The 27,100-nt window shown below is 62.9% G+C and overlaps 3 protein-coding genes across 7 annotated transcripts; 1 reads left to right on the top strand and 2 right to left on the bottom strand.

Moving 5' to 3' along the window:
- Window positions 1-649: 649 nt before the first annotated feature.
- IGF2 (insulin like growth factor 2) lies at window positions 650-10,727 on the bottom strand. Of its 4 annotated transcripts, none has more exons than XM_032490153.1 (5): window positions 10,571-10,727; window positions 9,858-10,022; window positions 5,101-5,263; window positions 2,904-3,061; window positions 650-2,560 (listed from the first exon to the last, which is right to left on the bottom strand). In XM_032490153.1, the coding sequence occupies exons 2-5, from the start codon at window positions 10,017-10,019 to the stop codon at window positions 2,321-2,323; spliced, it is 723 nt and encodes a 240-aa protein (XP_032346044.1). In that variant the 5' UTR covers window positions 10,020-10,022; window positions 10,571-10,727; the 3' UTR covers window positions 650-2,320. The 4 variants fall into 4 exon arrangements, with proteins under 4 accessions (XP_032346044.1, XP_032346045.1, XP_032346047.1 ...); XM_032490154.1 differs by having other exon boundaries at window positions 2,904-3,052; XM_032490156.1 differs by lacking the exons at window positions 9,858-10,022; window positions 10,571-10,727 and adding exons at window positions 6,985-7,074; window positions 7,960-8,847 and having other exon boundaries at window positions 1,680-2,560; window positions 2,904-3,052.
- Window positions 10,058-18,294, top strand: LOC116666691 (translation initiation factor IF-2-like; the record flags this gene model as incomplete). Its single annotated transcript, XM_032490523.1, is given in 7 exon segments — window positions 10,058-10,432; window positions 10,434-10,475; window positions 10,477-10,548; window positions 10,551-10,648; window positions 13,673-14,057; window positions 15,969-16,120; window positions 16,838-18,294. Coding segments are annotated over 7 exon segments (1,503 nt in total), but the record flags the coding sequence as incomplete, so codon positions are not given.
- LOC106729876 (insulin) lies at window positions 17,268-26,939 on the bottom strand. Of its 2 annotated transcripts, XM_032490158.1 has the most exons (5): window positions 26,725-26,939; window positions 21,106-21,184; window positions 18,735-18,963; window positions 17,885-18,002; window positions 17,286-17,423 (listed from the first exon to the last, which is right to left on the bottom strand). In XM_032490158.1, the coding sequence occupies exons 1-5, from the start codon at window positions 26,914-26,916 to the stop codon at window positions 17,403-17,405; spliced, it is 639 nt and encodes a 212-aa protein (XP_032346049.1). In that variant the 5' UTR covers window positions 26,917-26,939; the 3' UTR covers window positions 17,286-17,402. The 2 variants fall into 2 exon arrangements, with proteins under 2 accessions (XP_032346048.1, XP_032346049.1); XM_032490157.1 differs by lacking the exon at window positions 17,885-18,002 and having other exon boundaries at window positions 17,268-17,423.
- Window positions 26,940-27,100: the final 161 nt, after the last annotated feature.

The raw sequence follows: 27,100 nt of genomic DNA, 5'->3' as shown, positions 1-27,100 counted from the left end.
GCGACCCCAGCTGTCGGCGACTTCGCAGCTCCCCTGCTCTGCGGGGTTCCCGCTCTCCTGACCGCTCCTACTCCCCGGCCTCACCCCGCCTGGACCCCAGGAAGCCCCGCGGAGCTCCAAGCTTCCTGGGGGCAAGACGGGGTGCTGAGGAGGCGGGCAAGGTGTCACCGAGGGGTGGAGGGAGGGTTCCCCGAGTGCGCGGAAGGCGGCCACCTGCTCCCGCCGGATGGAGACCTTCACTCACACCTCTGCAGCCCCTTCCCCCCCGGCCGGCTGGGCCAGCCGGGGGCCCCACCTTGGTGGCCTCCGAGCACCTTCCTGACACCCGAGGAGACACCTCCCTGCCCCCTCCTCCGCCCCTCAAGACCCTCGGGGACCAGCCACTGTCCCCGAGAGCCAGGCCGGGCAGCAGCCCTCTCCATTCCCCTGACTTCTCTGGGGGGCGCAGTGGCCGGCACCCCCCAGAGGCTCCACTCCCCACTCAACCCAAGCGACAGGGACAGACAAAAACAAAAATCAAATCAAGGGCAATAAATGGCGGAGGGCAGGACGTGCGGGCGGCCCCGCGGTGACGGGTGGTTGGCTTTGTGCGTTCGTCCTTTGGTCACTGCCCCCCTGTTACACGGGATGGGGTGTAAGTTTAATTTGCTGTATGAGCGCGTAAAAAGCGAAGGAGGGAAAAAAAAAAAAAAGGAAAAAATTCCCCAGGAGAAGCCAATTAAAGGGGGGAAATAGATCAATTGGCGTCAATTTGGGCTCCCAATTCTAACTGTAATTCTGCAAATCTCCTCGTCACTCTCCTCCTGACCTGGCTGTCCGAAACCTTGCTGGACCACTTCCTACCCCAGAGCATCCCCCCACCCAGCCCCCACTGCCCCCCACCCACCCCTCCAACCGCCAGACTGCCCACTCTCCCCATCATCTTTGCCAGCCTCCTGGGGGGCCTCCATTTCTGAGAGGCTCCCCCAGGAGGCTGGCAAAGATGATCCCTAGGTGTGCTGGGGGGGTCCCCAGATCTTACAGAAGCATACCTAGGGGGTCAGGCTACACGGCAGGGCATGTCTCGCTGGGCTACAGCCATCTCCAGTCTGGCCAAACCCATTCCTCGCTCTGCACGATAGTAGGTGCAGGGATGCCCTGGGGTGGGGTCTGGGGGCATCGGGACTCACGCTGCGGGGGCCGTGGGGACGGGCACCGAGACAAGGGGGCCCTCCCTCATCTCAGAAGATGGAACCACCCGTCTAAGCCTGGGACACACGCCCTCCACCCTGGGCCGCATCCCAGGGGACGGGAGGGAGCACAGGACATGAAAACCTCATCGCAGCACAGCCTAGAGAATTTGGGGTGGAACGTGGTCTAACCTGCACAATGCTGGGCTCAGGTAGCCCACGTACCTGTGTGTGTGTGTGTTTGTGTGTGTGTGTGTGTGAGGGTGTGTGTGTGTGTGTGTGAGGGTGTGTGTCTATCTGCAGGGATGCATGTGGGTCCATGTGCTTTCTAAGGCGGGGGCTGAATTGTAAGATTTTGCAGTGTGTGGGTATTGGTGCCAATTAAATTTCATCTGCTCAAATTCTGGTTTTCTGTCCTGTGCCCCTCCTCTGGTCTCACAGGGTCCCCCACTAGCTCCGTAGTGGCCCTGGCGATGGGAAACTGAGAGAGGAACAGGTTTGGGTCTTTGGTGTCATCCCACTGGAGTCCCCAGAGAGGGTCTGGCATGGGCAGGGAGATGGCTGTTAGGCAGTGACAAGCCTACCTGCAAATTTTGTCCCTTCCTTTCTCGTGGACAGTCAGATTCCAGTCAATTTAACTGAAGGTCCGAAAGAACAGAGAAGGAAGGGGGGGGGCCGAATTCTTTTATTTTGTCAATTTTTTGGAAGCCAATTCGTTTTTAGTAATTTTTTCGCTAATTGATCTTTTTGGGTTTTTTTTTTTTTTTTAAAGCTAATTAGCCTTTCTGGTGTTTCTAAAAAGCCAATTCATTTTTAAGGGGGCTGAGTGTGTGTTTGTGTGAGATTAAGGGGGCTCACGATTTCAATTTTTGTTATACAATTTGAAGATAATTGGGGGGGTATAATTTGGGGAGAAATTTAAAGCCAATTGGTTTCATACATTTTTAAAGGTGTTGCTTCCCTTGGCCCGATGGAGGGGGCCGAAGAGAGACTAGCCTGACATGGGGAGGTTGGGGCATGGGGGCTGGGTTGGGGAAGCCCACTGACAGGACGGTACAGAGATTTCAGAGGGGGGACCTGATGGAAAGGTCCCAGTCAAGAGGAGGTCACACGCCAGATGGTGCCACTTTGCAGAATTACGACAATTTGGCTCACTTCCGATTGCTGGACGCCTCGGGAGAGGCACCCCCGTGGGCAGCAGGGTCCTGGTTGGGCAAGGCGATCAGGGGACGGTGACGCTTGGCCTCTCTGAACACCTCCAGCTCCTTGGCGAGCGTGCGACCCCGGCGGGCACGCAGGAGGGCAGGCAGGCCCCTGCGCAGGCGTTGGGCGGACTGCTTCCAGGTGTCATATTGGAAGAATTTGCCCACGGGGTATCTGGGGAAGTTGTCCTAAGAGGGGAAGGGCCAGTCAAGGGGTGCCTGGACCCCCAGCCCCTGCCCCTAGCTGCCCTGACGCCCCATGTGGACTTGTCAACTTGCTGGGAACTCCTACCTAAACCTGTCACTGTGCCTAACCTGGAACAGGTCAGTTACTCACCCGACTTCTGGCCAACGTCCCCAGTGGGGGGCACATGGCAAACGTGCAAAGGATTCTCCAGCTAAGGAGCTGGCTGTGCCCTGGCCCCCTGGCTCAGAGGTGACAGCCCAGAGCAGAGATTCCCCTTGCAGCGGCTGGGCCGCCCCGGGCCCAGCACTGGGGGGCCGCCCCGGCAAGCGGGGGTCGCCGTCTTACCGGAAGCACGGTCGGAGGGGTCGACACGTCCCTCTCGGACTTGGCGGGGGTGGCACAGTAGGTCTCCAGCAGGGCCAGGTCGCAGCTGCGGAAGCAGCATTCTTCCACGATGCCACGGCTGCGGCGGCTCATGCGGCTTGCGGGCCGGCCTGGAAGTCCCACAGGAGGGACGAGAGGGCACTTCAGCACCAACTGCCACCGAGGAGGGTGCTCCTCCCCAGTCCCCGGCCCCCAGCCGCCACCCTCAGGACAGGACACCCAGTCACCTTGCAGGGACAGTCAGCGCACGGCCTGGGGTGGAGGAAGGAAGAGAGAGCAGGCAGCAGGGGTGCCCCAGAAAGGACAGGGGTGACAGCGGGTGAGCGGGTGAGCGTGATCCAGGACCAGCCCCCTGGCCTCTTGGCGCCTCCCTCCTCCTCCTGGTATTTAAAATGGGCACGTCCCCCTGGTCCACCATCAGGGGCTGCTTGGAAAATGCGTGGGGGAAGGTCCCCCAGTCCGGGATCCCGGGTCCCCGACCAGAAGGCCAGGCTGGGACCTGAGTGCTGTCCCTGCACTAACCAGGAGCCTGGGTGGTGGGCGGCCTTAGAGATGCCGAGACAGGTAGGCATGGGAGGAAGAAGAAGAAGACGGGAGGAGAGGAGTGAGGACCTGCAAAAACCACGCCCTCCTTTCTTCCCGTCCTCTCCCTCTCCTCCATGGCACAGGCTCCGGGACTCGGCTGCAAGGAAAATCCCCGGCCTTCCCCTTGGGTGCCGAGGGCAGGTGCCCTGCGTGGGGAGAGGAGCCCCTAGTAAGGGGTCCTGTTTCAGGGTTGAAAGTGTTAGGGGCTCTGTCCAGCCCCCCCTTTCAGGGATGCCTGGTGCAAGGGAGCCACATCCCGGGCAAGGGCCGGCCAGCACCAGACCCTACAGTGCCACTTCCTGCTCCCAAACGAGGCAGGAAAGAGAGGGCACAGGAGAAGCCAGGGCAGGCAGGGGCCTGAGAAGCGTCAGGAAGCAGGAACGCTTTTTAAAGAGAAGCTTTGTCATGCCAAGACGGGTGTTTTCAGCCGCTTTCACAGAATGGGTAAGTAGAGGCTGCAGAGGAAGATGACGGGTGGGGACTGGCGGGGCTGGGTAGGAGCCTTATGGTCTCTGCCAACTTGCCCCGGCCTTGTCCCTCACCCCTGTCCGGCCCTGAGGGGCATCTGGCTGAGCCCAGAGGGAACACCCACTCTCCACCTTCAGGGTCAGGCTGGGGCTGCACCCCAGTTTCTCCCATTATCCACATGGACACTCTCCAGAGTGGTCCTGACCCGTCCTACTGAGCAACTGAGGCCCAGAGCCTGCAGGAGAGGTCGCCTCCACTGGCAGCCCCACCCTGCCACACAGGGCACAGGGGCGCGGGGGAGGCTGGCCAGCCAGTCCCAGAATGGGGGTCAGAGAGGGCGAGGTGAGGTGCAGCCAAAGCACCGTCAAGCTGGCCAGTGGGCCCCCCAAATTGCGGCCCACCCCTCAGGCGTGGATCCCACCCTGCCCTGGGGCCTCGAGCCCCCAGCCTCCAGTGGCGTTGTGCGGATAGTGGTCATCTCGTGTCCTGTACCCCCAGGAGGAGCTGAGTACCCCCAGCACACGAGGCATGCCCACGCACACTGCCAGCCACATGTGCTTTTGTTCTTATTGGTTTTCAACCCACTTTATTCAATCTGAAATCCAATAGTCCCTGAACACATGCCCACTGTCAAGACACTGGGCACCACCAAACGAGCAGGGAAACACCAGAGCCCACGAGCCTGGCCGCGGGCAGGTCAGGGAGAAGGAGGAAGGGAAGGGTGCCTTCCGCTGGGGCCTGGGTCACCCCGTCCCCAAGTCCCACCTCGCCGCTTATGGAAGGTCTGGCCCCCACAGAGACACCATCCATTCATTCTCCCTCCCACTCTGAGTCTTGTTGCAGGAAAATCAGGGGGTGTGAGCACCTCCCAGGCACACCATGGGTGCCCAATAAATGGGGACAGCAAGGTCACAGCTGCGCTCTCCAAGTCTCAGAGCAAGAGCCCACAGCCATTGACCTTGGAGGGTCCTCTCTCCGCCCGACCCCCACACCAGGGATCCCGGAGGATCCGCAGAGGTGTCTGAGGAGGCGTAAGGAGGACTCCAGCATCTACTGAGCACCTGCTGTGTACTCCCCTCCCCCCTCGCCCTGCCAAGCTACTTACTGAAGTAGAAGCCGCGGTCCCCACAGACAAACTGGAGGGTGTCCACCAGCTCCCCGCCGCACAGAGTCTCACTGGGGCGGTAAGCAGCGAAGCAGCACGAGGCGAAGGCCAAGAAGGCGAGCAGCACCAGCACCGACTTCTCCATCGGGATCCCCACTGGCATCTGGGGTGGAGACGAGACTGTGAGCCCGCCGCCCGCCACGTCCCGGTCCAGGCCTCTCCCGCCGCCAGCCCTGCCACCTCCCGACTTCAGGCCCCGTTACGCGGCTCTGAAGCCTGACTCTTCTCCTTAATCTCAATCGTTTTCATTACAGAAATAACAGAAGCTTTCACTGCTGATGCAGGCAGGACGTAGAACCGCCCTGAGAGTGAAGGGGTGGAAAGCACATCTCTGACGGGCAGTCATTTCACGTGGGGACCACCGCCCCGCCAACATCAGTGCAGGCGCTCAGCCACACCCAGAGCGGCAGGGGCCAGTGCTGGACACTGGACCTGGCCTCCATCCTATGATGTCATGGCAGCAGGGCCAGCACAGGGCAGCAGCCACTCTGCGGGCCTCCCAGCGCCACCCAAGGTGGGAGACAGCCCCACCCAGCCACAGGACATGTGCATCCCAGAGGACCAGCAGAGGTAGGGGTCCAAGAGGACCGGCTCCCCCTCCCAAAGCAACAGAGGGGTCTTGCTGCACCAGTCCCAACCCTCTGCCTCCCCCACTGCCCTTCCTGCCTTCCCAGTCTGTAGCTGAGCAAAGCTTGAGTCAAGGGTCCAATGGTTGGCACCACGGTGCCAGCCACATCCCAGGAAACTTGTTTTCCTGAACCACCCAGTCCATTGATTCCAGTGCCCCCTAAGCACCGCAAAACACACATCAGAACCAAAAGCCTCCTTTCCAAGCCTTGAATCAGGCCACCCAGGGCCAGGGACCCGAAGTCCCTCCAGGACCACCAGACCCTCTCTCCATGTGGGATATCGACCCCCACCCCAGGTGCTGGAAAGAATAGGTCAGGCCACCTGGAGGCCAGACTCCAGGTCCCTCAGGGCTGCTTCTGGAACAAGAGGCACTGCTTAGGACACACCCCCTTGCAAGGTTCCCTGAGGAGCTGAGGGGCTTGGAAGGGACCTTGCTTCTCTTTAGACCCAGCAAGCTACCCCTGCCTCCTCTAAAAGGTGGAAGCCCCTCTCCCAGGCAGGCAACTCCAGGTTCCAGCCCCTTCTGGAGGGACAGTCACAGCCCAGTGTCTCTGAGCCCGTTGGCACCCTGCTGCTACTCAAGGAAGGGCCTGGGCGGGCTGTCCCCTGTGTCCTTCCCAGGCTGTGCACCCAGTGGGCACTGAGGCACCAAGCAGCATGCCCTTCCCAGCTTGGAGAAAGGCAGCTGCACACTTGGCCCAAGGGGTTTTGATGCAGTAAATCCTGTAGGAGAAGAAGGAGACAGGAGGAGGCCCAGCCTTGCTTAAGCTCTTCCATGGAAGCATCTGAAGTGCCACCTCACTCACCTCCTCCTCCCTGGGCCAGACCCCAGTCTGTCTCCCGACACCCCAGTGCCACCCCCTCCAAATTCTAAGAAGAAATTTGGTCGGCGAGCGACTGGGCACCCTCCAGGCAGCAGCTCCATCCTTCTGCAAGCCCCGCCACTGAGCGTGGGGTCCAGGCCAGGGCACCAGCAGAGAGCAGGAGGCATGCTGAGGTGAGAGCCAGGTGAAGCGCCGGCAGAGGAGGGAGGGCAGGGGTGAGGAGGGCAGAGGCTGGGAGGAGGGCTGGAGGATCTGTGCGGGAGGCAGCGGGCAGGGGCCGAGGGGCTGAGGCCGGAGGCGCTCAGCAGCCGGCAGGCGGGCAGGCCGGGGCTGAAGGGCAGCAGGGTCCTCCCGCCACAGCCCTGGTTACCTGCAGCCAGACAGGAGGCTCGCTGGGGCTGGAGGAGGAGGAGGACGAGAAGGAAGAGGAGGAAACTGGAAGGCTGCCTCAGAGGAGAAGCTAATGTCCAGTTTGCAGGCTGGTCAGTGCCTCAGCTTTTATGTCTGAGCCGGCTCCTCCCAGCCCCGGCTCCACCCTACCCCCCACCCCTCTCCCTGCTGACCACTCCCCCCGCCCCCTTTGATCCCGCCCCCTCCCTCCTTCCAGCCAGTCCCTTCTCTCCTGCACCCCCAACCGCTAGCCCCAGACCATCTCTTAGCAAAGTACCATGGGGGCGGGGGGGGCTCCTCCTGAACCCCTCCGCCCCCCCACCCCTCTGGGCACAGGGCAATGGGGGGGCAGGGAGGGGGGCTGCTTTCTACCTCCTTGTATGGAAACTTCCATCTGCCCACTGGGGCAGGGGCAGTGACCTTCTCTGGATTGTACACTCCTGCCCTTCTGAGCCCTGGACCAAGCCCTCTCCCCAGATTCCTGGCTGGAAATGTTGGGGACAGGGAAAGGGAGGCTGGGAGTGGGGTGCGCTGCAAATGTGGCGTCTGGCATGACTCTGTTGCCAACTCGGCCCCCCTTGCTCCATCCTGGCCCCGCCCACCCAGTTTTCCTCTCTCAGTCTTCCTGGCACAGATTCAACATACCAGGGTGGGTTTCTGCGATTTGCGCCCCTCCGCATTACACAGCGCCCCCCGCCAGCGCCCCTGCCCGGCACAAATCACAAACTTTCAGCAACACCCCCCTGCACCCACATAGCGACCAGGAAGTCGCCTCGCAGACAGCTCACACCTCCCTTGGCACTTCCCTTAGTCCCCACCCCCGCCCCCACCCCCTCCTCCGCGGCGCAGGGGAGAGCGCGGGGCTCGCCACGGGGAACGGGACCTACAGCCCCCCCCCCCCCCCCGTCTGCCGGGGCCCGGCCACCCTGCCCGGCCCGACCCGCGCGCCGCTTACCTGGAAGCCGGCGCAGGGGCCGCCCACCTCCCTGCTGCGTATTGCAAACCGAACAGCGGGCGTTGGCCCTCCTGCCGGACACTCCTCTGCCAGCGCCGCTCTGGCCGGGTCGCGGGGGCCGAATGTGCGACGGGGCAGAACGGGGGGATGGCTTTTTTGGGGGGGTGGGAGACTCGTCTGATTGTTTAGGGAGGACGGGCTGTCTGCGGGCTGGGGCGGGCCAGATGTTGTACTTTTTAGGGGGGGAAAGGGTATCGGGAAATGAGGTCAGCTGTTGTATCAAGGATAGAAGGGGGCAGAGATAGCGAGAGAGACAGAGTGAACGTGAAAATGGGGGGGGTCGAAGAGAGGGCGAGAGAGAGAGGGGACAGCGAGAGGCGGGCAGGCTCACAGCGGGAGAGAGCAGCGGAGAGAGAAACAGAAAGCGTGTAATTAATCCACTTTGGGACGGCGAAGGCGAGAGGGCGGGCGTGGAAGGGGAGGGAGTTGGAGGCAAGGAGCTGGGGGGGGGCGGGAGGGAGCAAAGGGAAGGCTGCGGAAGAAGAGAGGGGGCCGGGACCAGAGGCCGGAGAGGGGACGGGGAGCACAGAGAAGCGAGGAAAGGGCGCAACGTCGGGGGCCGGGGAAGGTGCTGAGGGGGGCGGAGCGGAGGCGTCACCCGGGCCGCGGGCGCCCAGCTCGGTTTGGGCCGACGGAGCCCTCGGCCGTCGCAAGCCCGGGCCTCGGGGGGGGGGGGGCGGCAGTGGCGGCGCCGGGGCCGCTCGGGACGCAGCGAGGAGGGGGAGCGGCCAGGCTGCGCGCCGGAGAGGGCCGGGGGGGAGCGCGGGGGATGACAACGCCGGCGGCCTGCGAGCCGGACTGCCTGCGGGGGGGACCGCCTCCTCGGGCGAAGCGGGGCGGGCGTCGAGGTAGATGAGGAGGAGGCGGCGGGGAATCCGCAGGCCGGCGGAGCGCGGCCCCGCCGACGGCGCCCGAGGTGGGAGTCAGCAGCGTCGTGGCGGACGACGTCGACGCGGGGCCGCCAGCCGGGTGGAGGCGCTGGCGGGCCGAGCGCAGGCGGGCGTGGGCCAGGAGGCGGGGGCGGCCGGAAGGGGGGGCCGAGGCCAGCCTGGCCTCACGCAGCTCCGCCGGAGAGCAGGCGAACTCAGGGCGCCAACGCCCGGCTCTTATAGCCGCGCCACCCCGCGGCGCGGCGCCCGCTCGGGCCCCGCTGGCCGCGCGCCCGCGCCAATGGGCGCCCGCGGGGCCCTCGCCCCGCCCCCGGACCGCCCCCGCAACTCGAGCCAAGGGGGGGCGGGCTTGGGGTCTCGGGGCCCCGGGGGGCGGCGATCGGGGGGGCCGTGGGGTGCGCGGGGGCGAGATTGGATTGGGGGCAGGGAGCCGCAGAGCTCGAAAGAAATCCCAAATCGCCGTTCTAAAGTGTTTGAGGGCCCCGTCCTGGGTTTCGGGGTGCCAGGATCCCTACATTAGTGCGCGGGGGACGCGGGGCCACCAGGGTGGGCGGTGTCACAAGCCCTAGCGGCAGCGGGGTCCCCGCGCCCCTCCAGGGGAGTCCGCGGCGGGGTCGCCCCGTCGGAGTGCGGGCGCAGGTGGCTCCACGCTGGGTCGGGGGTCCCCGAGTCCAGCTAGGATCTGAGCGGGAACTGGAGAGACCCTGGGCGCTGACCGGGAGTGCAGCCGCCACCTGCCCGAGCAGGCGCAGCACCTCGGGCTGCAGCCGGAGCCCGAGCGCCCCCCGGTGCCGCGCAGGAACCGGGGAGTAGCCTCGGCGGCCACCAGGTGCAGTACGTGGGGAGGGCCGACCCGGCCAGGCCCGAATCTGGGTCAGGCACGGGGCCAGCCAGGACTGCGCCTGCCGGGAGAGACGAGCAGGGCGGGAAACGTCGCTCAAATCCTACCTGCATGACCGAGCTCAGCGGGGTGCGTCTAAGCAGCTCGCCTTTGGGGCCCACCCAAAATAGCCGGATAATGGTTCCCCCGTCCTCAGTGCGTTGGACTTGCGTCGACTCGGGCTCAGCCCCGGGGGCCACCACGATAATTTGGGGGTCTGGGGAAACCATCTCCTGGAGAGTTTGGACGATGTAAGAAGTCGTTGTGATTTTTACGAAGTCAAAACCACGCACAAGCCCCCACGCCCCTCCCGCCCCCAGGAGCCCCGGCCGCCAGCGCCCCTGCGAAGGGAAGGGGCCGCCGGCGGCGGAAGCCCGCGGCCGGCTCGCCCCCTCGCTCCGCCATCAATCACTTCGCCCGCGCTCCGCGCGCGCCTCCCGGAATCCTCCGCTCGGCGTCTGGAGGCGCCGCGTCGCGCCGCCCGAGCGGGGTGCGCCTCTCCTCCGCGTCCCTCCTGCCCAGCGCCCTGCCTGTCCCGCTTCGGGGCCGCCGAGGCGCCTTCCCCACGACTGTGATCTTTGCAAAGAGCAAACGAAAGCCGCGCGGGTTTCAGGGCGCCGGGCCCCAGCAAGCGCGGCCGCCGAAGGGCTAGCCCGCAGCAGGCTCCCGCGCCCCGCGCCGGTGTACCCCGGCAGCCTCCGGAGACGAGCGCCAGCCCCGGCGGGACGGCGGCGGGTGGGTTCGGAAGCCGAGCGGAGACCCGAGGCGGCGGGGAGCTCACCGCAAGGCTGGAGGCCGGAGGCTGCGTCCGCGGGCGCGCTAGGAGCCGAGACAGCGAGCGAGCGCTCTGCAGCGGGCGGTGGACGCGCTGAAGGTGAGCGAGACCCCGGGGGCAGTCCCCAGTGTCCGGGGGCAACGCCCAGTCCGTTGGAAGACCCGGGGACAATGCCCAAATTTGGGGGAAACTGGGGGCAATGCCCAGTCGTTTTCCTGGACGCGGGAGAAGCACTGGCGCACACGCGGCTGGGCCAAGTGTGTTTGGGAAACACAGGAGAAATTTCCCAAATCCGAGGAGCTCCGGGGACTTCGTAGGAGACGCAGAGAGGCCCAGAACCAGTGCCCGTTGTGTGAGGGATTGGGGTAGCTGCAGGGGCCTCCTCGGCGGGGCCAGGAACAATGCCCAGAGATCGGGAACGCAAGTCAGAGACGCCTGATTTGCGGGCGAGAGAACGAAGGTCCCGAAGTGGGGACCCGAGGGAGGCTGCGTTGGTGTGGGGAACGGTAATTAATGAGTAAATTCGAGGCTCCAGCAAAAGAGTCCGAGCCTGCGGTTCAGGGAAATTGCTCCGTGCAACTGGAGGACAAGGGATCTACGTCTAAAATGTGGGGACCCCTGCATCTAGGTCGGCAAGCTTGTGGGAGATTCCCATTTGTGGGGAAGTAGGTTTCGGAGTGGCTCTAGGAAAATTCTCAGTATGGAACTTGGGGAACCCAAGAAGCATATTGTGTAAAATTGGGGGAAGAAAAACAATGGACGCATTTGGGGAGTCTAGGCAAGTCCTCAGTGTGGTAGAGGAAAGTGGAGACTCATTTCCACAATTTAGAAATTCAAGTTAGTGGCCTGGAGCTTTGCAGCACCCACGGAAGGTAACTTCTATAATTGTTGTGGCTTCCCGCAAGATTCTCAATATCCTTTAGAGATTCTGGAAATACCGTCTAAATGGGTGCAACCTGAGGTTGATCAGTACATTTGGGGAATGCAGAAAATCAGTGTCCTTTTACGTTTTAGTTTTTAAATTGATTTCAATTAGTTTATTTTTGGTGAACAGGAAAAAATATCCTGTTTTCCTGGGCACTGTCTGCATTTGGGGACCCTAGTTAAACATGGCCCAAGTTTTGGGGAACCTGTGGAAATTGTTCAAGAGGTTGATACCTAAATTCCAGGGACCCTGATGAGTAGCAAGGACACTTGTAGGACGCAGGCCTGTAGTGCCTGGGATTTCCAGGACGCGGAGATATTTTTTCTGGTATCTGGGTAATTTCATTTTGGGAGGCCCGTGGAAAATGGCCTAAATTTAGGGGGACTTGGGGCAAGGGTCATAAAGTCAGAGGACCCATAAATCAATGTTCAGAAAAAGTTCAGTTGTTTTGTGGAGGAGAAAAAGGCAATCTCGGTTAATTTTGGAGGGCTGGGAGACAGTACCTCAATTTGGAGACCCCAGGAAAATAATTTTTTAAATCTGGGGATCCAAAGAAGTTCTTTAGTTCTTTAGTCTTGAGGGTCAGTATCTAAGTTTTAGGGGGAAAGGATTAAGCATTCCTAGGTGGCAGGGCCTGAAGAATCAATGTCCGAAGTTGGTGATCTCCAGGGCGTTGGCAGTGTGTGGGAAACCCAGCAAATGCTGACTAAACTTTGGGAGGACTCAGTGGGTGCTTTGGATGCTTTGGGGCCCAAGAAATTAGTGCCTTTCTGTGACCGAAGTGTAATTCTGAATGTTTGAGGGGTCTGCGGGGTAATGCCTAATATTTGAGAACCCGGCATGTCCAAATAGAGCAGCTTCGGGAAAGGGTCCAGTGTGAGCCTGGGATTTGGGATCAGTTCTGAATTTTAGGAAACTCCAGATTCTTGTCCATAAGCTTGTGGGGCCCAGGGAATTTTTTTTAATATTCAGAATGTTATGAAGCAGAGAAAATATTCAGACTATTTGGTTACTGGGACACTCGAAAGAGCTTGCTGTAACCAAATATAAGCTCTGTGCAAAAGTTTGTTTTGTGCTTGGTTTGACCCATAGGGACCTGGGAGATTTGTGATTTGGGGGAACCTGCAGGACCCACAGCCACAACTGAGCATAACTGAGCATACCTTGGATAATTGCTCGGTATGCTTTCAGGACCTGGGTGACAGTGCCTAAATTTTAAGGAAGCTGATCAGTGTCAGGGAAGTTTGGAGAGCCCCAGAAATGAGTGCCCTGTATCTTCGTGACCCACAAAAAAATTGCTCCGTGAGTTTTGGGGACCAGAAATCATCCTTTCAGTTTTGTGGAACACAGGAAAGCAGAGCGCGGTTTGTTTATGATTCCGAAAGGGGATAGGCGTGCTTTGGGTGTAATGCCTACTTTTTGATGCACGCATTGGAAGCAGTGTTCAAACTCTGAGGGTCCTGGGGAAATTGCTTAGTGTGTTGGGGGGACCTGGGATTCTTTGTGTAAAATTTAAGGAACCCAGGTTGGGGCCATTAAATTTGTGGAATTCAGCAGATAACGTCCCAAACTCTGGAGAACCAGGGGAACAGGGCTTCAGTGTAGGGGAGTCAGAACATAGACAGTAAACTTGGAAACCCCTGTAGTCCAAAATCATGGGGACACAGGGAAAGAACTCCACTGGTTTGCTAAGGATGCCTAAATCCCGGGAAAACTCTGTGCATATTCTGGGGAGTCCGGCAAGTTGGTCAGCCTGACCACAGGAGCCCCCGGGTTAACATTTAAAGAAAAGAGGACTGGGCACTGTGTGACTCTGTATGACCTGGGGTGGAGGGTGTGAAACTGTCAAGAGCCTGGGAGAAGACCCCCAGTGAGTCTGGGGTCCTAAGCCACTAGTGTAAGCCTGAGAAAGCCAGTGGGGGCTGATGTGTTTTGAGGTCCCCGGAAATTAATGTCCCCCAAACACTCTTGTGACCTGGAGAAATGTCCAAAGTATTGGGGGGACCTGGGAGCAAGGCTTACATTTGGAAGACCCCAGAAAAAAATACGGTCTGCGTTTGGGAAGAGCCGGGCAGTCGCTCGGTGGGTCGGGGCCCTGGGGATGGCGGAGGCTGAGCTCCCGGGCCCGGGAAGGGAGGCGCGGCTGGCGCAGTGGCGCCCTCCCCGGGGGGCGGCGAGCGCAGGCGGCGCGGCGGCGGCGGCGGCTGCGGCGGCTCCGGGGCGGGTGTGCGGGCGGCGCGGGCAGGTGGCGCGCGGTCCCGGGGGCGCCCCAGCCGCCCACCCCGGGTGGCAGAGCGCGTCGCCCGCGTTTGCCTCCTCGCCACGGAGAGCGCTTCGGTGCAGAAGGAGCGGCGGCGTCGGGGTGGAAGGGGGAAACCCGAGCGCGGCGAGGGAGCGGCCGGGGCGCTGCTCCCCGGGCGCTCCCGGGGCTCCGGGCCCCCCCGCCCGGCCGTCTCCGAGGAGGCCCGCGGGCCCCCCGCCGCCGCCGCGCCCCGCGCGCTCCCGCGCCGCGAGCCTAGGCGAAGCCGCGGCCGGGCCGCCGCCGCGGGCAGGCTCGTCCTCAGCTCGGTCTGGGGACCCGGGAGCACCCCCGGCGGCCACCCCCGCTCGCCCCGGCGCTCCACGAGCGCTGTTCCGGCCTTAACCAGCCCCCAAACGGGGCGAAAGCAATTTTGTTTTGGCCCCTCGGGAGTGTGGAATCGCTGGGGGAGGGAGAGGCGTAGGGGAGAGGGGTGGGGGCAGGACTGCACGGTGACTGGGGGGGGGGGGGCAGGGGTCTCCTTTCGTTTTCGGAAAGAGAATTTTCAGGAAAAGCCTCCCTCTCCTGGCAGTGAAAGCTTAGTTCCTTCAAGGCAAATACTGAACCCTACACAGACCCCAGGCACTGCTGGCAGGAAGAGTCACCCCTCCGCCCCCGGAACTGGGCCACTGTGGGGGTGGGGGGCAGCCACCCCAGGGGCATCTGCGTTGGGGGGCGGCCAGAGAGGGTGGTGCTGCTGGGGACAGCAGGATGGAGGGGCCTCAGGGCCAGTACACTGGACATCACTTGTCCCCACTAGTCACCCCAAAGGGACCCCAGCTAGCTGGGGGGGCACCCCAAAGCCTGGCACTCTAGTAAGGCAGGGGTTAATACCATTGGACAGGTGTAGGGACCCGGCAGGGCTGAGGCCTCCCTTTCACATTAGCTTGGCAAGACCAGGAGACCCCCCCTTCCATGAAAAACAGCCTGTTTTCCACCCGGAGCCCAAGGCACGTGGGCAATGTTCCCCCTTCAAATTCCAGTCCGCATCAATCACCCCCGTGTCCCATTCCAAGAACATCTGGCCTGTCTCCCCCCACCCATCACTGCCCCCCTTCCCCTCTCCACCAGCCTTCTGCAGTCCCCTGCGTCCCTGGCTTTCAGGCCTGTGTGCCTATAGCAAGGAGGGCCGGGAGGGAGCCTCCAGCACAGAAGCCTGGCTGCATTGAGGTTGCTCCCCACTCCGTGGCAACTTGTAAATTTGGGGGTGTCGAGGATTTACAAAGTACTTGTCTGCTGACCCTGGTTCCCTGGGGCCCCAGAGCGGATTTCACGTCCTGGAGGAGGGCCTCTGCTTCCCTTGGCCCTGCTCTGGGGTCCCACCTCTCCTGCAGGCCTGCTTCCCAGGCCGGGGATGGGCTCTCCCCCTGTCTGGGGCTGCCCAGGCACTCCTGCCAGTGGCCATCTTGGGAACCCCTCCCCTGCTTTCTGCCCCAAGCAGGCACCAGCCCTGGAGAAGCTTCTGCCAGTGCTTGGAGACACGCGCTTGGACCTTGGAGGTAGGAAGGCTGAGGCCACGTTGGGGTGCCAGGCTGGGCCAGCAGGGAGAGGGGGCCCCCATGCACTTCCTCCCTGAGCTGGAGGCTGCCCTGAACCCTCACCTTATTTAGTCACAAATTCAGCTAAAGGGGCAGGGTTGTCGGGCAGATCCGGGTCACTGTAGGGCTCAAAAAGGGCACTGGCCACCCCCGGCCAGGACTAGCGGCCTGGGTCTCCCTGCCTTCTGGCCCCCCACGGTAGGAAGGGACCTGCCAGCGACCCCTGCATGTTGTGTGGCTGGGATCTCCCCCTGCGCAGGTCTTGGCAGGCAGGACCTTCAGCCCCAAGTGCCACCCTCCCCACCCCACCCTGCTCCGGCCTGAGGCGGCACCAGCCTCGCCTCTGGATCTGCACACCCATATTCCAAAGAGAACAATCATCCCCCCCAAGTACTCAGACTCACCCCAGCAAGCCTGGCCCCAGCGCCCAGGCCCTGCGGCTCCGAGGCTCCAGCCGCGCCGGTTCCCTCGCTCCCGCCCGCCCCGCAGCCGGCCTTTCCCGTTCCCGGGTTTCCTCCCCCAGCTCTGGCTCTGAGCTGGCCGCTCCCCCCGTCCCTGGGACCAAGCCCAGCATTTTACAAACCAGGCTCCATGCTCCGGGAGTCCCCTGAGTGCCCCCTTCTCGCCCGCCCCCCACCGCAGGGCGCCCGGCCGCTGAGGCAAAAACCTTGCGTTCAGCTCCCAAAGGGACCCCCACTCCGCGGCAGCCCCAGCCAGGACGCCAGGACCCGACATCACAAGGCACCAGAGGCCCCTGAGCAACGAACCAAAAGTCAGAAGTACGTGTGGATCGGGTGGGGGCCCCGGGGCAGGGGCTGAGCGGGCGCTCCCTGCACGGACCCGGCACCCCCGTTGGACTGTTCTATGCAGTGTCTGAACTGAAGACACCTTTAAAACCGTTCTTGGTTTGTCTCTCTCTGCACGTGCGGGGTCCCCCACTGCAGTCCCGGAAGAGTGGGCACGGCACAAGAACACAGACCCACCCACCTCCACCGCCAAAGCTCTCCAAGACCCCGGAGCAAGCACCCCTCTGGGGCAGCCAGCCTGTGCCCCCGTCCCAGTACCTGCTCCGTCAGCTGGCCGGCCGCCACCGGGAAACTTGCCCCAGAAGCATCCCAGGAGGCCCTGGCCCCGGGGCCTTTCTAGTGCCCCCCACCCTCCGGCCCACACTCACACACAGGAAGCCCTGCCGGCCTCGAACGCGATGGGATCGTGACACCGGCGCTCCTAAGGCCCTCTGTAGAGCTCAGGTGCGTCCCCAGCCTTGGTCATTACCTCACTTCTCACTGTCCAGAGCCTCCAGGAGGGATGCAACTGTCACCCAGTTCGACACTTGGGAACACTGAGATGCCAAACCACCAGTGGGAGGCCCCACAGCCCGCAGCCCAGGGCAGGGAGGACCAGGTCTCACGTGCCCAGCTGAGCCAGCTTTCCCCAGTTCCTCCTGGATTTATGACTTACAAGTTTTCCGTCCTCTTTCCCCTTCCTCCAGCTCTGTCCTCACCTTGACCCGGCCGTCTCCCCTGCTCCCCTCCCCGTTCCTCTGGCTTCCTCCACCAGGAGCTCCCCTCTGAGGACCTCAGCGCTGCTGCCCGGACTGCAGGGAGCCTGCTCTGCCCACACCTGAGCCCCCAGGAAGAGAGGCCCCAGGAGCAGACCCTGAATCCCAGATTCCAGTTGTGTGACTCTGAACACATCCCCAGCCCCACTGGGTCACCTCTCCTTGTGAAAGAGGGGTTGGGGGCTGCAACTGCCCAGAGCTCTAAGCACCAGAGGAGAACAGGCCCCTGTACACAGCCTGCTCTTGTACACTGGGTCCTGCCCCGGGAGGCTGGAGACACTCACCTGCATGGGGCAGGGGCTGCGGCTGGCTGCTGGCCTCAGTTCTGAGCAGATGGGGGTCGTCTGGGCCACAGGCCGCAGCAGCTCACCTCAGGGCTCGGATCTCAGGCAGCTCTGGCCGACTGGGGCTCAGGCTGGGGCTCAGGCTGGGGGGCAGCCTTGGCTGGGGGCTGGGCCAGACGCGGTGTGGGGCCCTGGGGCTGGGGACTGGAGTCCCCCTCCTCTTCCTCGAGCTCAGCAGTGACTCTTCGGCCCCTGGGGAGAAGCCAAAAGATGTTCCTAAGATGATCTCTTTTAAAACAATCCTTCCCCCAAACCAGAGCCTTGGTCCCTGGCCCCTCCCCTGGCTGTTGGGTGGAGAGGCTCGCAGGTCACCTTGTCAGGGTTTGGGTGGTGGCTCCCCTTCTGTCCCTCCGTCTGCATGGCTCTCCCTTTTTTAAGTACAGAGGAAGGAGGAAGGTGCCCACAGTTCACCCAGAGCTGGGCTTTCCAGCAGCCACGCCTGCAGAGATGCCCGTGGGGCAGCCAGAGACCTTTCTGTTGGACGGGCTGCCCCTTCCTGGCCAGGGTGGACTTCTGCCTGGGCATGGGGGCTGAAGGCTGCCCACAAACAGCTCGTCTGGGGGGTGACAGCACACAGTGCAGACATCCTCCCCTCCACCCCACCCCACAACATCCCCCCCTTGAACAGAAGCAAGGAGGGGCCGGGCACCAACCAAAGGGCACAGCTCAGCACTGAGAAGGCAGCTGAAGGTGGGGGAGGCTGGGCTTCTCTGGGGAAGGGAACCCCTTCCCCACAAATGCAACACTGGGTGGATGGAGGAGTCTGCGGCCCTGTGTGGAAGGAGAGAAACTTCATGACAAAATAACGCCCCCTGGAGAAACTGCCCTTGCCCGGCACTCAGTGCCCAGGTGGTGGGGCTGGCGGGGTCGGCGCAGGAGGCCAGCGCGCACCGTCAGGAGGGGGCCTGCTGTGGGTACCAAGGGGCTGCTTCCCTGCGTTGTCCTTCCCAGCCTCCTTTCCAGCTACTTGGTGGGATTCTCTGGTGGTGGTTGGGGGGTGTAGACAGTGGGGACAGAGAAGCTTTACTTTATAAATGGTATAAAGAAAAAAGCTGCTTCAGAATCTCGGGGCCCTGGCCCCTCTGCACAGTCTCGTGTTTGTCTGTGGTTGGGATTGGGGGGGGGCACGCCGCAAGAGGGAACTTCTTACCCAGAAAAACCCTGTGTCTTTTGCATTGTCACAAACAGCCATGTCCTGCTGCTGAGAGCAGCAGCCCTCCGCTCCACCCCTGCCCCTCCCATTTTGCCGGACAGACTAGTGAAGGAAAACCTCTTCTCCCTGCCAAAGCCTCTGTGGCTCTGGGCAGCTCTGTAGAAGGGTCCTCTGCCCACCTGTCTTTCCTGTCCCCTCCAAAGTGGAAGCTCGCCCAGGACCCTGACAGCAGAGGTCCCCCCCACTCCTGCCAGCTGCCCCAAGCCCCCAGCCCACCCACACCTGCACCCTGAGAATGTGGCATTGCTCACACACAGGTGGGGGCACGTGAAGGGGGGGAGCCCAGGTACCTGTACTCTAGTCGCTGCGTGGTCCCCGAAGCTCCCGGGCGGTGGATGAAGAGGACTGGGGAGTCACTGGTGCCCCAGGCTCTCTGCCGAAACTGCCGGGCCGGTGGCCCGCTGGCTGGGCCAAAATTAGCAGTCGCCGCCAAAGCAGGGGGTGCTCTGGCTGTGGTGTCCAGAGCCTCCAGCCGAGCTGACGCGGAGGAGGCGGAGGAGGGCGGGGACGAGGCTGAGGCTGGAGAGATGGGGAAGGGCGCTTTTAGAGCACGCATTATAGCAGCCCCCAGAAGCAGGAGCGCCTCCACCACTGAGCACGGCCCCTGCCCAAACGCCGGCTGAAATCATAGTTTTGCCTCTCACCTCCTCATCCCCTCCGCGCCTTGCCTCGAGCCCCTCCAAATTTGGGTCGCTGTGAGCCAACCCGGCGGTGCCGGGGCTGCCGGGGCAGCTGCCTGGGGCGCCTTCCACGCCGGCACGGCGGCGTCAGGGGGCGGAGGCCCGGCCCACCCCTGCCCGGCGGGAAGGCTGTGTGGGCGTGGGCACCAGCCGGAAGCACGCCCTGCCAGCTGGGAGGTGCGGCCCTGTGGGGGGTGGGGGTGGGCGGGGCCTCACTGGATTGACACCTGGCGGTCACTTGACACCCTGGCGTGCCGGTGGGCGTGGCACGGGTAAAATGGGGGCGGGCATAACGGGGAAAGAAACAGGGTTCGAGAATGGTCAGAAAAACCTTTCTCCAGGGGCATCAGCGCAGCTGCAACTCAGCACGCTCGCATCTGCTCTTCTTCCCGAGGCCGGCGGCTCGCCTGGGAGTGTCCTCCTTCACTAGTGACACCCACTGTCACCCCCCAGTGCGTGTGGGTGCTGGGCACTGAGAGGGCAGCAGCAAACGGCACTCCTGGGTAAGATGACTGGGTTCACAGCCTTTTGAGCTCAGGTGAGACTCTAATCAAGGCATAGACTCAGAGGCGTCAGCACCGAGGGGGAGGCCCAGGTTCGGGTGCTGCCTGATGAAACTCAGTTTCCCTGGGAGTTTGCACCTCATCCCGGAGCCTGCAAGTAAGAGCAGGAGGCAGAGCCAAGGCTCACGAAGAGGCACAGACAGGCGCAGCTGCCAGCAGGCCACCAGTCCCCACCCTCCCCGTGCCTCTGTGCCCCAGCACGTTTACCTTACCAAGCTTCCCAGGCTGTGTTGGGGTCTAATGCTCCCCTCTGCTTTTGTCTTTTAAGCCCTCACCTGCACGTCCTTCCTTAGCTGGAGGGACAGGACGCCTGGTGGGAGAGCAGGGCTCTCAGAGGGAGGAGACTCCGATCTGGTATGGGTGTCCTGAACGGCATGCAGATGCCACAGAGCCAGACCAGCCTCTGGGAGCAGGGCAGGTGGGGCTCCTCCCTGGCTCCTGGGTGGGAGGGACCAAGGGATGCAAAGCCTCCCAGTCAGGTCCAGGGTGCACGGAGGGGAGTCGGCGTGAGGCAGCCCACAGCTCCCGGGTGCAGCAGGCGCCTGCTCGTGCTGGCTCTGCCTCTGCTCTGGGCTCATGGCCTGCGCTGCCACCTTGGCATCCACAGCAAGACGCTGCCTAGGCGTTACAAAGAGCCGGGCCCAGGTCCCTACTGGGAACCTCAGCTGGGACTGCCCAAGCTCCAGGTGAGGCTGTGGAGGATAAAGCTCTGACCTCATCCAGACGACAGGGTTGGGCGGGACTCCACTGACGGGGGCCCTCCAGCTGAGCAGGTGGGCAGCCGTGAGACCGAAAGGGAAGCAGCCTTTCCAACCCACAGATCAAGCTCTTGGAAGTGTGGGGCTCCCCACCCGCAAAACAGTGTGCTGAGTCAAACTCTGCCCTGTCTGGTGCCCCATTTCTGGCACAGCTCAAAAGGGGGCTCATGCCAGTGTAGGTCCATTTGATTTCATGGGAATCTTTTTTTTTTTTTCCATTAAAAGTTTTCATTTGTGCCTTAACAGAGGCACTGGGGATTGCACCCAGGACCCTGTGCGCAGCAAGCACGTGCTCTACCACTGAGCTGCACCCCTCACCCCCTCCGTCAGAATCTTGAAACCCAGAGTGTTTAAACAAAGGAAGGGGAACAGAGACAAGGAGTCGGGGTGGAGAGGACCCCTGATGCCAGTGAGGCGGGACTGGAGCCTACTGGGGGCTTGGGGACTGTGACTCTCAGCACTGCACTTCACTGCTGTCCGTGGCTGGGACACAGGACCTGCAGGGGACACAGTGTAATGGGAGGGAAGGGAAAAAGTTGGGGGGCAGGACTGAGTGACACCTCATTACATAAACCTCACTGCCTCTTAGGCCTGGAGGAGGAGTATCCCGCCCTGGGGTTCGGGCCAGATTCTCATTTATGCAGGAGAGCCTTGACATACCCTGAGGAATGCCCCCGCACTCTGGATTTCCAGCTCTCGGCGGCTTCAGTGGCCTCGTGCTGACACCTGGTGTCCACTCCTAGGATTACAGCGCACAGCTGGAAGGTCTTAGAAGAGGCAATTTGGGACACCCTGGGGAGAGGGCGGTGGTGGGGGGGGCGACAACATCCCCCCTAAAGGGGGCGCCTCCACTGCGGGGGGCGGGTAGGCTCTGCACCTTTGCAGTCGGGTCCGAGGCTGTCATCTGCCCCCACCCTGGCATTACAGAACTGATGGTGGACGGACGCCTAAGGAAATTCTTCCCCTTGGGGGCTCCTGACCCCAGGGGTGTGGCGAGGTGGGTCCCCAAAGCACAGAGTAAACCTAGGGCGCCTTCCTGAAGCATCTGCTGTGTTCTGAGAATTAGAGAAAGCTGTATTGTGTTTATATTAGAATAAAGTCAGACGTATTACTGAGGGGCTCTGGAGCAGAATGTGGGGACCCCTGCCCGGAAGCAAGATCCCTGAGACCAGCAGGGGCGCTGAATCTGGTGCAAAAGACACACCAGCTCCTGGGAAGGGTTTTCTAAATCTGACCCGAGCCCGCCACCTTGTGGCCACGTGGAGAAGTGCAGTGGCAGCCTTGGCTTTTCCAGAAATCAGTATTGCCATTAGGACCACTTTACAAACTTGGGAGAGCAGAAGAGGAGGTACCAGAACCCCGATCCTGAGCACACCCATCGCCCCGAGAGCCCCGCACCATCTCGTATCGCCCAGCCACCTCCGCGCAGGCGGTCTGAGAGCCCAGGGTGAGGCCGCAAGTTCTCAGCGGGAGGACCGAGGGGTTCATTCTGCGTGCACACACTGCAGTGTATTCAGACGGGGAGGCGAGTGGGCAGGAGGCTGGTGCAGCTCAAATCCCGCTCTGCCGATGGCCCCGGGACAGCCTGGTCACCCCAGGCCTCCACGTGCCTCTGACATTACAGGCTCCACGTGCTGGGGCCTGGGAACCTGCAGGCCAGCGCCCGCACAGACCGCGTGCTAACACACGTGAAGGTATCTCTGCCCCCGGCTCCCCCGCCAATGGCACGCAAACATTCTTTCCAGCCCCAGTGGCTGGCAGCTGGGCCCCTCCATCCCACCTGAGAGGACTCTGGAGTTTGGGGAGAGGGAGACCAGCCAGGTGGGGAACCTCACCCCAGCCCTGGGGCACATGGGACGCCCTGGGTCCCCTGGGTCTTGCACATTCCTTCCCCAGTCCTGCCCTCAGCTTCACTTCAAGACGTGTGAGCCCTCTGTGACCCCAGCCCTGGGCCTCCCTTCTTGGGGAGCTGGTCCTTCCAGCAAGGCCCCCCGACATGCCCACTGTCCACCCCGGTAATGGTGGGGTCTGCTGCTTTGCCATGGAAGGCCTGTCAGCTGTGCCCTGTCTTCACTGCCCAGCGGAGACACAGACCTACCGAGCTGTCCCAGGCACTGAGGCCTAGAGAGGGTGAGCGGCTTACCAGAGACACCAAGCAAGAAGGCGCAGGAAGTGCCCAAGGCCCACAGCCCTCCCTCAGCCGCCCTCATCTACATGCCCCGCGCACAGAGGATGATGCAGACACCATGGCAACAGGCCTGGGTGGGGACTCCCCACGCACACACATCACCCTAGTGGACCCTCAGCCGCCAAGTCAAGGTGTCTCCTGGAAGGAACTAAGGCGCAGAGATGTTGAGCAACTTTCCCAAGGCCACACAGCCATGGGCAGCGGAGCAAGAACCCAAGCCCCAGCTGCTCGGCCCACTGGCTCTCACCCTTCAGCCCGGCTCCAGCCCAGGGTGGACACCCCCGCTGGCCCCCGCACACTGACGGTGTCTGAGGAGGTGAGGGCCCCACAGGACTTGGCCCATTGTGTCCTCCAGAGGGGTTGCTACACCTTCTTTCTGGCCAGGGCCTGGAGGACGCTGTCTCTGTGTGAACATGTCCCCACTGTGGCTCCAGGGAGGGTGGCACAGGCTATATCTGACCTGCAGCAATCCCTGGGCTTGGTCTGCACCCTCGGCGGTGACAGCCAGATGTGGGCTTGACCCTAAAGTTGAGGCCCCTGTGTGGGGACACAGGACACCTCCTCCAGGAAGCCTCCCAGCCTGCCTGTTCTGACCTCCTCTGACCTCTGCAGCACTGCCAGCCCTCCCTTCTCCTGTTTCTCAGGTGGCTCTTCCTCCCGCAGGGAGCCTGGCCTTTCTGCCCTGTCCTTGTCCACAGCTGGACCTGGGTGGTGGAAGCACCCCCAGCAGGTGACCAAGGACAGACCCACTGTCTAGGCCTCAAGGGAGGAAGGCCACCTTCTATCCTCTCCGTGCCCCTGCCCCTCGGAGCTTTCTTTGGACAGGCTGAGCTTGTCAGACTCGGGGGTGCCATGGAGGGCCAGGGGAGGCCGGGGAGGCCAGAGCCATGAGCTTGGGCCTGAGGTTCACCTCCTCCCAGCTCTGCTGTCTGCCCACTGAGTCACCACATGCGACCCAGAGCCCAGAACCCGAGGCCGGAGAGGGAAGGGAATTTCCAAGGTCCCACAGCCAGTGGGCCTTGGATGCAGGAGGGGCAGGCCGGTACCTCGAGGGAGGCCGGGCTGGGTTGGGGCCAAGTCCTGAAGTGAGGCTGGACTTTGAAGAAGACAAACGTATGCTTTGAGACGCTGTGTGAACGGCCACAAGCTGGCAGGGCTGCCGGGGTGCCGGCTCTGTTTTCCAAAAACACAGATGGGCTGGGAAGGGGGTCAGAGTGAGGACGGTGGAATGTGGCCCCTCACCCCCCCCAACACCCCATGAGGTTCTGATGGTCCAGCAGCCTGGTGCATGTGGGGCTGCGGTGTGGGGTGGGGGGCACCTAGTAGCTCACGGGCTCTGGACCCATGGGCTAGGGACCTGGAGGTCCACCTTTGTCCCTGGCAAAGCGCAGGGCCAGGTGTGGCTGGGAACGATCCTGTGACCTGGACCCAGGGGCCGGCTGCCTGGGGCCACACCTGTGAGCATCTCTGGGTGAAGGGAGCCTGCAAGACAGCACCCACGTCTACCCCCATCCTGAGGGCCCAGTGGTGGCCCCAAGACCCCGTGTCTCAGCCTAGTGCCTTGGAGGGTGGGGACGGTGGGGTGACCGCACTAGCCCAGCTCCTGGGAGCAGCCTCAGTGACCCCTCCAGGGACTTTTGGAGACAATCTTGGGGGTCTGTGGGTCAGCTCCCGACAGCAGCAGGTAGTAGGAGGCGGGGGCTTTGAGCTGAGGTGGGTGGGGCTGGCGGGCTGCCTCGGGGGTAAGCTGAGGACCCGAGGGGTGGGGGCTCCATGCTCTGCTGTGGGGGCGATGGAGGGGCCCTTCTGCCGACCTCCACTTTCGAAGGAATCTGCCGCGCTGTTCTGGCTCCGAGGCCAGAAACAACAGTGCGGGAGGGAGGGGTGGGCCGGCCACCCCCACACCCTGTTTTTCTGTTTGCTATCTCCACGGCTCCCAGACCCCTGACCACCCCCTACCCCCAAACATTCTTTCTGGAGTTGACCTCTCCTCCCAGCTCTGGGTGGGGAGATGGGGTGGACGTGGGAGACATCTAACCTTGACCCCGCCGGACCCCCACCTGACGCCTCCTGGGCCCAGGGTTCCCGCCCCCGAAGCCCCCACCTCATCTGAGCCCTGTGGCTAGAGTGGCCACGGCGGCCACAAGCAGAGGGAGGGACAGTGACACCCAGCGCAGGTCCCGGACACCCTCAGCAAGGCCCCGGCTGGGCACTGCTCAGCTGTAATGTGGGTGCTGGAGGGGGCCGTCCCGAGGACCCCCGCCCCAGGTCTCCGATTCTGGGCCTAGAGGGTCAGACTCCCACTGGAGACATTCCTAGAATGCTGGGGACCTGGGACGTTTGTCCAGCTGCTCCACCAGGAAGCGGGGGCCCGTGAGAGAGGGTGTGGGCTTGACAGGGGTGCTGAGACCGCGGACACCTTCTTGCCTTCCTAAACCTCACGGCCTCCAGGGCCCAGGTGGCCGGCGTGTTGGGCAGTCCCCCACGGGCCCTGTGAGTGCCGCCAGGAGGGGACGCAGGCAGCAGCAGCAGACCCCTGCAGAGAGGGCCACCCTCCGGGACACCAGGCCCCGAGCAAAAGGGAGTGAATCAAAAGTTGGGCTTTGGCGCCCTCTGCTGGTTCTCTCTGTGAATGACCGCTCTGACCACCTTGCCTGGCATGGACAGGTGTCCTCCCAGTGAAGCCGCCTGCACTGCGGCCCCACCTTGCCTGGGTCCGGGGCCAGCCCCCCAGGATGGGGACTCACAGCCTAGCTGGACACAGACACCAGCTGGGGCTCGGCCTGGGCTCTACCAGCGGGCCTTTTCCAGGAGCTCAGGCCACTGGTTCCTGGCTCCCTTTCTCCAGGCCGGCCCCAGCCAAGTACCAAGCCCTCAAGGGCAGGGGTCCCACTCCAGCATCCTTGTGTCCATCTCCCATTCCCCCTCAGGATCTGCTCAGGCCTGGGGAACAGCGAGGACAGTAAATATTTGCTGCCAACAGGAGAAGGCAAATACAGCCCCGACGGCCAGGTGGCGGGAGGGAGGGGTCAGTTCATCTGTGCCAGGACCAGATGCAATCCAGGGAGCCAGCCTGGAGGCAGCTACACTGGCAGAATGTCCTTAGTGGGCTGGCACCAGACCCAGCCTCAGTCTCCCCAGTAGGAACACATGTGCTACTGTCCCCACCCCATGTGGCATGTGTGACAGTGGGGCATGGACAGGCTTGGGAGCAAGTGAGTGGGACATGAATGTGGGGCTGCACTTGGCACTTGGACTCCCACTGCCCACGCCAGGGGGACACAGAGCTGGACCGCCACTGCCAGCCCCCTGGGCGAGTGAAACCCAGACCCCCAGGAGAGGCCAGGTCTGAGGGCGCGGGAGACGTGCCCTCCTAGTCCCCAGAAGGGGCGGAGCCTGGGCCCAGACGGGCGGCAGAGCCGCGGTCTGTGCGCCTGGCTTCCGTGGGGTGACGTGGAGGCTCTGGGAAGCAGGGGCGCCTGGGGTTCGGCCCTCAAGGGGGTGTCAAGCAGGAAACAGAGTCTGGTCCTGCCCTTGCCCCTGGGGCCCAGGTGGCCCGGGCAGCCACTGCTCCCTCCTTCCATGAGCTCGCCCGTGCTGGGTATGGAGACCCCCCACCCCACCTGTTCAAGACCAGTCACCAGGACCCAGGGGCTGGTGAGAACGGCTGAGAGGAAGGTCTGGATCTCTGAGCTGGGGCGGGGCTGGTATCAGGAGGGGACAGGGGACAGGCCCCAGCCCAGGCACTTGGGTGGATTGCCTTCCCCACCATGTAGACGCAAGTCACCACAGGGAGAGGCCCTCAGGCGACACTCCCCAGGCCCCTGCATCACGTGGGGCCAGCCGCTCCGTGAGCCCTGTCGGCTGTGACAGCCCCCCACACCCTGGGACCCCAAACGTCTGGTCCCTCTCTGCAGAGCCTGTTGGCACCTGAGGGGGCGGGGACACCCCTGGGTCATCCCCAGGGTCTCAGAGGCCGACAGGGCCAGCCAGGACCACAGGCTTAATGCCTGGAGGGCAGCCTGACCCTGACTGACTGACCAGCTCCCCTGTCCTGGCCGCGCCCGGCCCAGCCTTGGGCACTTACATACCTCAGCTCCTGCAGGGGCGCCCCTGCCTCTACCCGTGCAAATGGGGCCGCCTTGGTGACCCCATGGACAGCTCGCTGCACATCCCAGCCACCTCCTCCCCTCCTCTTCCGGGTCCAGTGTCCGGCCGTCCACCCGCCTGCCCAGCCCTGGCCTCCACTCCGGGGGCGGGGCCCGCTGGGGGGCCTGTGACATCTCCCCTGGGTGGGGGTTGTGGATGTGGCCATGGGGACCTGGGTGAGAGCCTTAGGGTTGCAGGGAGGGCTGCCCAGCTGGCCGGACCCCGGCAGGAGAGCCTGCTCTCGCCTCCTGGCTGGCCTCTGAGGGGTCTGCCACCACCGGGGCCCAAGCGTCCAGCCCCAGGCCCAGCCGCCCCATG

This window comes from Camelus ferus, chromosome 10 (assembly GCF_009834535.1).
Source record: "Camelus ferus isolate YT-003-E chromosome 10, BCGSAC_Cfer_1.0, whole genome shotgun sequence".
Taxonomy (NCBI): Eukaryota; Metazoa; Chordata; class Mammalia; order Artiodactyla; family Camelidae; genus Camelus; species Camelus ferus.
Note: the sequence above shows the minus strand (reverse complement) of the source record. Positions and strands in the feature narration are given on the sequence as shown.

Coding starts and splice junctions, on each gene's coding strand:
- IGF2 (XM_032490153.1), bottom strand. CDS start 10,019: ATGGTTTCCCCAGACCCCCAAATTATCGTGGTGGCCCCCGGGGCTGAG. Junction 5,264..9,857: donor CGCTGAGCTCGGTCATGCAG/GTAGGATTTGAG, acceptor TCTCCACCCCAG/ATGCCAGTGGGGATCCCGAT. Junction 3,062..5,100: donor GGACCGCGGCTTCTACTTCA/GTAAGTAGCTTG, acceptor TCCCTCCTGTGG/GACTTCCAGGCCGGCCCGCA.
- LOC106729876 (XM_032490157.1), bottom strand. CDS start 26,916: ATGTCACAGGCCCCCCAGCGGGCCCCGCCCCCGGAGTGGAGGCCAGGG. Junction 21,185..26,724: donor GCGCCCCTGCAGGAGCTGAG/GTATGTAAGTGC, acceptor CTGTAATCCTAG/GAGTGGACACCAGGTGTCAG. Junction 17,424..18,734: donor ACGCAGCGACTAGAGTACAG/GTACCTGGGCTC, acceptor GCTTCTCCCCAG/GGGCCGAAGAGTCACTGCTG.